At 38.8% G+C, this 9702-nt stretch overlaps 1 protein-coding gene across 2 annotated transcripts; it reads left to right on the forward strand.

The window, feature by feature from the left end:
* The first annotated feature begins 6914 nt into the window (after positions 1–6914).
* On the forward strand, positions 6915–9467 carry Usp26 (ubiquitin specific peptidase 26). Of its 2 annotated transcripts, XM_028764982.1 has the most exons (2): positions 6915–8898; positions 8935–9467. In XM_028764982.1, exons 1-2 carry the CDS (start codon positions 6915–6917, stop codon positions 9465–9467), a joined length of 2517 nt encoding a protein of 838 aa, XP_028620815.1. The 2 variants fall into 2 exon arrangements, with proteins under 2 accessions (XP_028620815.1, XP_028620814.1); XM_028764981.1 differs by having other exon boundaries at positions 6915–9467.
* The last annotated feature ends 235 nt before the right edge of the window (positions 9468–9702 follow it).

Below are 9702 nucleotides of genomic sequence, written 5' to 3' on the forward strand. Positions count from 1 at the left end.
CTGCTCTTCTACAGTGCTTTCAGTGCTATCTTTCACTGCAGATGCCTTTACAATTCTCCCTGAAAGGGAATTTTGTTTATTCTTTCTCCCACCTAGAGCACAGACTCTGCCATATTATCAATTGTTACATGTTCACAAGTCTGAAGAAAGCCTACCCCCATTACCACTACTATAGTTTATCTGTTTTCCTTTTCTCTTCTTTGAGGAGGTTGTTCTCTCCCTCCCCATCTACCCCCTCTCTTCTACCTCTCCTCTAACTCCTTCTTTCTCTTTCTCTCTCTCTTCCTCTCTCCCTTTCTCCATTCTTCTCTCCCTCCTTCTTCCATCTCTCTCACTGTGTGTGTGTGTGTGTGTGTGTGTGTGTGTGTGTGTGTGTGTGTGTACAGTCACTTGTTTATGCATATACGCCTGTTGTGTATTTACAAATGTAGGCTAACCTCAGGTATTGCTGTCCAAATGCCTACCTTCTATTTTTGACAACATCTCTCAGGAGCATAAAGCTTACTGATTAGACTAGTCTGCCTGGCAAACAAACCCCAGGGATTTTCCTCTTTTCCTCTTCTCTCCCTCTTTTCTCCCTTCTCTCTCTCTCTCTCTCTCTCTGTCTCTCTCTGTCTCCCTCCCTCCCCCCCTCTCTCTTTCTCTCTCTCTCTCTCTCACTGCTGAAACTACAAGTAGGTACCATTATGCTTAGTTTTGTATATGGGTTCTGGAGATTAAATCAGATCCTTGTATTTGCATAGCATGCAGTTAACAAGTAAACTTATCCACCCCTCCACCAACACCCTTTCTTTGATAATTACTACCATATGTCCATATATATTTTTTTGGATTTTTTTTTAAATGCTTGGTACAGAACACAGGGCCTTACATAGTAGACAAGTAATCTACTATTGAGCTATATCCCTAGCCCCATATGTAAGTTTTTCAACTCTGCTACAGTGAGTTTGGTAAAAACCTGGATTTTGTATTTCTTTACAATATTGTATACCCACAACTATACAGTGACTTTTTTCAACATTCCATATCTATTTTTTTTTTTTTTTTTGGTTTTTCGAGGCAGGATTTCTCTGTATATCCCTGGCTGTCCTGGAACTCACTCTGTAGACCAGGCTGGCCTCGAACTCAGAAATCCGCCTGCCTCTGCTTCCCAAGTGCTGGGATTAAAGGCATGCGCCACCACCACCCAGCCCATATCTATTTTTAAATGAATGAATTAATGAATGAATTACTGCAGAGTCACTTTTGAAAGTGCTTATGGGTTTTTCAGAGAGCCCTTTCTCATTTACCAAACCTAGCATATTCAAGTGTTTTTCAAGTTCAGATTTAAGGCACACTAAGCAATTGTTGGAGGAAGTCTTTTATTTAGATTGTGTTAGGAAATCCAGTGTTCTTTATTAAGTATATATACTCATCAATTATATTGTATCTAGAATCAAAGTTCTGTAGAATGAATCCTCAAAGAAGCTTTGAGGATTATCGTCATAGGCATAAGCCACCACACCTGGCTTGTAGATCACTTCATGTAAAAGATAAAACTATTTGTTATCTATTTTTTATTATTCTTTAAACTTTTTTTTACAGTCCAGACATTACCCCCTCCTGAACTGCCCCTCTGACTGTTCTTCATCCGATACCTCCTCCCATCTCACCCTATATTTCCAAGAGGATGTCCTCATCCCCCACCTCACCTCATCAGACATCTCCACTTCCTTAGGCCTTAAATCTCTAGAGGGATAGGCACATCTTCTCTCACTGAGGCAAAACCAGGCAATCCTCTGCTGTATATGTGTTGGGGGCCTGGTATCAGCTGGTGTATGCTGCCTGGTTGGTGGCTCAGTGTCAGAGATCTCGGGGGTCTGGGTTAGTTGAGACTGCTGGTCTTCCTATGAGGTTGACCTCCTCAGCTCCTTCTAGATTTCCCCTAATTCAACCACAGGGGTCCACAACTTCAGTCTAACGGTTGTGTGTAAGTATCTGCATCTGACCCTTTCAGCTGCTTGTTGGGCCTCTCTGAGGGCACACGATAGCATCAGTAATAGTTTCAGGCCTTGGGGCCTCCCCTTGAGCTGGATCCAAATTTGGGCTTATCACTGGGCCTCCTTTCCTTCAGGCTCTTCTTGATATTTGTCTCTGCCATTCTTTCAAACAGGAACAACAGAGTTTTTTGACTGTGGGATGGCAATCCCATCCTTCCATTTGATGCCCTGTCTTTCTACTGAAGGTAGAAAGACACTCCCCACTGTAGGACATTTCATCTAAGGTCCCACCCTTTGAGTCCTGAAAGTCTCTCACCTCCCAGGTCTCTGGTACATTCTGGAGGGTCCTCCCACCTTTTACCTCCTGAGGTTGCCTGTTTCTGTTCTTTCTGCTGGCCCTCAGGGGTCTTATCCCCCCAATACCTGATTAGGTTCCCATTTTTCCCCTCACTGTCGCCTTTCCTATCCAAGTCCCTTCCTCCTTCCCCCCTCCTGTGATTGCTTTCTTCTCCCTCCCAAGTGGGATTGAGGTACACTTGGGCCCTTCAGCTTGTTAACCTTGAGTTCTGTGGATTGTGTCCTGGGCATTCTGTACTTTTTGGCTAATACCCACTTATTAGTGAGTACATACCATGCATGTTCTTTTGGATCTGAGTTACCTCATTCAGGATGATATTTTCTAGTTCCATCCATTTGCCTGAAAAACTCAGGAAGTCCTTGTTCTTAATAGCTGAATAATATTCCATTATGTAAATGAACCACATTTTCTGTATCCATTCCTCTGTTGTGAGACATCTGTGTTGTTTACAGCTTCTGCCTATCACAAATAAAGCTGCCATGAACATAGTGGAACACATGCCCCTTTGCCATGGTGGGGCAACTTTTGGGTGTATGCCCAAGAGTGGTATAACTGGGTCTTCAAATAGATTGATTTCCAATTTTCTGAGGAACCTCCTGATTGATTTCTAGAGTGGTTGTACCAGTTTGAAATCCCACCAGCAATGGAGGAATGTTCCTCTTTCTCCACATCCTTGCCAGCATGTGCTGTCACCTGAGGTTTTGATCGTAGCCATTCTTATTCTTTTGAGGTGGAATCTCAGGATCGTTTGGATTTGCATTTTCCTGATCACTAAGGACTTTAAACATTTCTTTAGGTGCTTCTCAGCCATTCAAGATTCCTCTGTTGTGAATTCTCTGTTTAGTTCTCTACCCCATTTTTTTGATGGGGTTGTTTGTTTTTGTGGTGGTTAGCTTTTTGAGATCTTTATATATTTTGGATATTAGCCCTCTATATATGTAGGGTTAGTAAAGTTTTTTTTTCAATCTGGAGGTTGCCAATTTGTTCTATTGACTATGTCTGTTGCCTTACAGAAGCTTTCCAGTTTCATGAGGTACCTTTTTGTTTTTTTTTAATCAATTTTTGATCTTAGAGCATGAGCCATTAGAGTTCTGTTTAGGAAATTTCCCCCTGTGCCAATGAATGAGTTCAAAGTTCTTTCTCACTTTCTTTTCTATTCAATTCAGTGTATCTGGCTTTATGTTGAGGTCTTTGATCCACTTGGACTTGAGCTTTGTGCAAGGTGACAAATACAGGTCTACTTTCATTTTTCTACATACAGACTGCCAGTTAGACCAGCATCATATTTACTGAAAATATTTTCTTTTTTCCATTGTAAACTGTTTGTTGTCTTAAAGCATAACCACTTTACCAGAACACTGGAAAGATAATTCTATCCAGTTCACTTTTTACACATACAAACAGTACGTTGATCTCCTAGATTATTACATATATATATAAATATATATAATTATATATTTATATATATTTACATATATAATTTATTGGTGAAAGATTTTTTCTACCGTGTGAGTCTCAGAGATAAAGTTCATGTCATCAAACTTAGTATCAAGCACCCTTACCTGAAGAGCCATATGTAATGTACCTAGTTTCCTTTTTAAAATTTCTCTTTTATAATGAACTCCGTGGGAATTATGATGGTCTATTTAAAAGATGTAGTCATTTATTTTCAAGTGATTCTTCCTCTTGAAATAATGAAAGCATGAACGATGGAAGACATAAATGCAGCATAGAGTGTAAATATTTCTACCACAGTACAAGTGCTGATAAATTAACTAAATGTAGAATTAATAACCCTGGCCTTTGGGGGGAGTTCTTGGGCTTTATAGATATTGAGGGTAGATTCTGTAATACAAAAAGAATACAAGTATTCTGTAAAGATGAGGCTAAGCACTGAATATATGTTCAGGATATCATAATCTGAAACATAGCTCAATAAACATCTGAAGAAAGACCACTATGTGCGAATCTAGTAAATTTAACAATGAAGCAGACATTTCTACTGGAGCTTTTTTTATTTATTTAAAAAAAAACAGTGGCCAACTTCTGCCTATCATATGTCATTCCTCAATCCTGACAGAAGTAGTACAGTTTTGAAAGTTTCTGGCTATGTCTTGAGAGCATCAGCTAGCCTAATATATTACGCTTGTATTCAAGCAATCAAACCTGAGATATTGTGAGTTTATAGAAAATTAGATAAAAACTCATAGGTTTTCCTAAAGTTGACATGTAGTTATCGTTGTAGGCTTTAATTTCAGTTTAAGGCTGGCTGGGAAGAGAAATGTCACTATAATGAAGCTTACTTTCAGCTGCATAGAATGTGCATAGAGTGGCTCATGGAGAATCAGTACTCTTTAGTTTAAAATCTTTTAAACATGTCTAAAGGAAGCTTCAGTAGCTTTGAGACTTGAGATGGAACACACAGGATTTAAGCTTAGCATATGCTGAAAAAACTAGCAGTGCTTAGACAGCTCGCCTGTTTGGCAGCAGAGAAAATCCTTGGCTTTTATTTTTCAGACTCAGTGAGGTTAAAGAAATTTCCTTTATTCAGAAATGAAATGTATGTCAAACTTTAAGAAAATATTGAAAAATGCAGATACAGTTTCATAAGCATATCTCCTGCCTTTTGGTTTTGTTTTATATGAAATCTGGTCACTGTACAGCCCTGGTTATCCTAGAGCTCATTATGTAGACTGGACCAGCCTCAAACTCCTGGAGAGCCACCTGCTTCTGCTTCCAAAGTGCTATGATTAAAGATTTGTGATGTTATACCTAGCTTCTAATTGTATTTTCAATACAGAGAGTAGAAATGACAAGCGGATTTAGGTTATTGCAAGTATCATTAGAAAGAAAGGACACTACATTTTGGGAGGACAGTGTTTCCCTTATAGGCCAGGCTGGCTGGAATTGTACTCTGTTGTACTCTTCCATGCCTGGTAAATCCTGTGTGTGTGTGTGTGTGTGTGTGTGTGTGTGTGTGTGTGTGTGTGTTTGTTTGTACAGATTGATCTGGGATTGTAGAAGTTTTGAATGTAGGTCTGAATGTTAAGGTGTAAGTTTTGTTGAACGCTTAAACAATTTGAAGACCAATTAAAATGTTTGTGGAGAGAAAGTTGTTTAAAGCCTTACTTAGCATTCACAGAAGGACAGTGACTTGTACATAATCTAGAGAAATTAAAATCTAGAGATGTGGTGATGCATACCTTTAATCTCAGCACTCAGGAAACAGAAAGGTGGCACTGTGTGTTCATGGCCAACCTGGTCTACAGAGTGATTTCCAGGACAGCCAGGGCTACACAGAGAAACCTGTGTTGAACCTCCCCATCCCCTTCCCCAAATGGAGAAAGCTTACATTTGCTGTTATGCTTAAATGTTGATATGGAAAATTTACGCTATGATAAATGTAATCATTGTTTGACTTGGGAGCATGCATACTTTTATATGTGGGTGGTCATAACTGTTTCACTGAGCATATAACAAAAACTTCATTATGTACTACTAGTTTTCAATTTTTGGTCATTTGAGCACAGATTATATGGAAGTTTTCCCTGATACTGACAGTTTGCTGAGTTAGCTAACAGCATAGCCAAGACTAAGGGAGAATATTAACTATTTAGGAGAAAACACAACTTCCAATGAATCATTGAGTATGTTTCCTGATGTATATCCTCCAGATTAGTCGAGAAATTTTAAATTTCGGTTATTAAATGTATCTGATCCCCTTTTACTGGTTTTGTAAAAATTAGTTTGTGTTCTCAGGATTGACACTGGATGATTTTTTTTTTTTTGCATTTAAAGCATGTGCCATAACATATAGCTAGTAACTTGATAAATTTGCAGAGCTGGCTACCAAAATCATCTTAGTTAGAAAGCTATTACTTTTTAACTTTTCCAATGAAGAGTAAAATGTGTGGAATTTCCTCAGTTCCAAGTAAAAGAGGGTGAGATAACTGGCATTGGAAGGAGGTAGATAGCTGTAATCAGTATCCCATGTATGAATTTCTCTACTCATCAAGGGATAGCCATTTACAGTTGGGGTAAGGGTTGTGTAGTGCTTCTATTTGCTTAGACATTTATTTTGGTTTTCCTGTGAGGTCATTCTGTGTCAGGAAGATTAGCACATACACTATATATATACAAAATACTGTTCAGTATGCTTGTTATCTATGTCTTAAAAGTCATCTAAGGGTTTAGGATTTCCATTGCAAAGGTGAAATTTAATATTGCAGAGGAAAAGAGATTCCGTGTGTAGGAATGGAGTTTGAGTTTTATATAAGTATTTATCTCAGAACTGAAAGAACTTTTCTTGAAATTTTTTTATCATTTCTTGGGTTGATAATCAAGATTTTTGTCATCTTACAACCATGTATTTTTCTCAAATCATGTTCGGTTAGTCACTAAAGAGGTAGGTACCCAGAACCTAAGCAATTTTTGTATAAAGCCAACATCAAAAATAGTCATGGTGTATAGAAAGTTATATACTATTTCTTTGTTGTCTCCTTAGGTGAACTTGGGAAACACATTGAAACGCCAAGATGGCTACTAATCAAGATATGTGTGCTTATTTGCAAAGACAAATGGATCCCGAATTGATACATGCTCAAGTCCAGCTGTGGAATGCAAAGACAGGAATGTCCAAGTCAAGAACTGTATTCATTGAAACATTTATAGGAAAAAGGGAAGTTAAACTTATTCTCTATTTCAACACTGGAAAGATTAAGGCTTTGCAGCTACACAATAATATTAAGAGTGTGGTTCTTCGAACCTATGGTGAAGACCAGAATTACCTACATTTGACTTTTAAAAATAATGATTTCTTGTTTGTTGAGAAACTCACCACCACAGATGCCAGACGATTGAAGAGATTCCTAGACAAAATCTATCAAAGTAGTCTTCAGCCAACTAGGAGAAGTGATGAGAGATCTGGTGAACCTAGCACAAGCACACAGGAGTTGAATGGCTCTTCACCACCGGAAGGTCATTTGAAAGGAAGTAGTAAGTGTTTTGAATCAGCCAAAGAAAGCGAGATGTGCATGTTTCGTGAGATGCCTATGGTTCAATCTTCTGCAGCCTCACTTAGTGCAGGATTATTAGAAACACAGCTCATGAAAAGGAAAAGATTTTTACCTGATTTAGGAAAGAAGGAAAAACAGAGCAGCCTGAGGGGCAATATCAGAGAATTTGAGGCAAATTTAGTAGTGTCTATATCTAATGAAAAGGGGAGAGAAAGGGGTGTGAGAGCAGTAGAAATCAGTAAGCCAGAGTTTGAGTTTCCATTTGAGGCCAACTATCCTGAAGATGGTGCTGTGAATGTCCGTGATCTTAATGATCTCATTACAAAATTATTTTCACCAGTTCTGTTGGAAACACACTATATTGAGAATGGCCTAGAGTGGCATGAGTATATGAAGACATTCTTGCTTTACCCAGAGAAATCATGGCAAGGCCTGCCTAATGTGGGAAACACCTGTTATATTAATGTTGTCTTACAGTCTCTATGCTCAATCCCACTGTTTGTTAATGATTTATTCAACCAGGGTTTCCCATGGATTAAACCTCCCAAAGATGATTTTAACTTGCGCTTGATGCAACTGCTTGTTTTCAAAGATATTTACAATGCAAGAACTAGACAGAAGTTACTTATAGGTATTACAAAAGCCCTCCCAATATTTGGAGAAGTATTTGCTGCTGATAGGCAGAACGATGCTCATGAGTTTTTAAGTCTCTGTTTAGTTCAGTTGAAGGAGACTATCCAAAGAGTAACCATGATGTGGCAGTCTGAAAATGAATCGGGAGATTATTATCTACTTAGAGAGATTTTTGCTAATTACGCTACTGTCAGCAAAATACCTGTTTGTCCTGTTACCAATAATTTTGAGTTTGAGTTGCTCAGCTCCATTTTTTGTAAAGCCTGTGGCCTGACTGTTTTTAAGAGAGAACCAAGTAGATATCTCTCTATCAACATTCCTCAAGGAGTGAAAGACCAAAACATGTCTATCCAATCCAGTTTAGATTTTTTCTTTAGGGCAGAAGAGATTGAACGTAGGTGTGAAATGTGTTTGTACAACAAATCTGTTTCGTTGCACAAGTTTGGCCGGCTACCCAGGGTTATTATTGTTCATCTGAAACGCTATAGCTTTAATGAGTCACGGGTAATGAAGAAGGAGGAGCAGCACATTGTTATTTCCAAATACTTAAGGCTGTCTTGTCACTGCAACAAAAACACAAAACCACCCCCACCCCTTCGTCCAAATGAACACGTTAAGAATCTTGACTTACTAAAACCCCTTGAAGAGTTGGGTTCTGAAATACTCAAATTTAATTCAGTGAGGGCCTCGAGACCCATGGTTTTCCCAACTATAAACATTAGATCAGACAGGGAGTCAGAAGCACAAAATGGAAAGAGAGTCTCTGAAGTGTTGAGTGGAAAAGTACAGCAGGAAGATCCAGGGAAAGGTGACACAGCAAATATAGTCAGGTCAGAACTTACAAATGAGACTGAGAAACTCAAGAAAGATGAGCAAGAGTGTATACTTAGTAAGTTAGATTCTGGTAGTGTCAGTGAGGATTCTAAAGATGATGACCTTAGAATTTCAGAAAGATCCCAAAAGTACCAGCAGTCCGAGAAATGTAATGAAGATAGAAGTGATAAGCAGACCTCCTTAGAGGCACTTACTCAAAGCCATCCAAAACCAATCTCCCAAGAACAGACAGAAAACCTTGGGAAACCTACAGTGTCACATACCCAGAATGTTAGTATGAGTTCACAGGGCTCAACAGATTCCAGTAAGAGCCCCAGATACACTGATGTTTTTGATACAAAGGCAAAGCCTACAAGCAAGGAGGATACACAAAAGTTAAATCAAAAAGAAGATAATGTTTACAGGCTTGTTAATATTATCAACCATATTGGGAACAGTCCCAATGGAGGCCACTATATCAATGATGCCTTTGACTTCAAGAAACAGGGTTGGTTCACTTATAGTGATCTGCGGGTGACAGAAACACAAGAGGACTTTGTATATAAGGAAAGGCTTTCTACTGGGTATGTCTTCTTTTACATGCATAATGATATCTTTGAAGAGCTCTTGACAAAGGAGGCTCAGTCTACCAGCCCATCCAAGGGTTAGTAGGAGCATACGCCTCCCAGTACATGTTTACTCAAATGCCTCACTTACCTAAACTGAATAGAGGACAGATAATTACCCCAGGACCAACAGCTCAACAAGCATAGAGAAAAGCCCCTTTCCAACCCTGACCACACCAATCTTATAATTCCAGCTCATGCTAATGAATATTCTCTCACACAAGTTTGGAACTGTAACTTTTGTATATTTTTTTTGTCAGAAAATTTATTATTGACAG

The sequence above is a fragment of the Grammomys surdaster genome, unplaced genomic scaffold, assembly GCF_004785775.1.
Source record: "Grammomys surdaster isolate TR1022 unplaced genomic scaffold, NIH_TR_1.0 147, whole genome shotgun sequence".
Taxonomy (NCBI): domain Eukaryota; kingdom Metazoa; phylum Chordata; class Mammalia; order Rodentia; family Muridae; genus Grammomys; species Grammomys surdaster.

Coding starts and splice junctions, on each gene's coding strand:
- Usp26 (XM_028764981.1), top strand. CDS start 6,915: ATGGATCCCGAATTGATACATGCTCAAGTCCAGCTGTGGAATGCAAAG.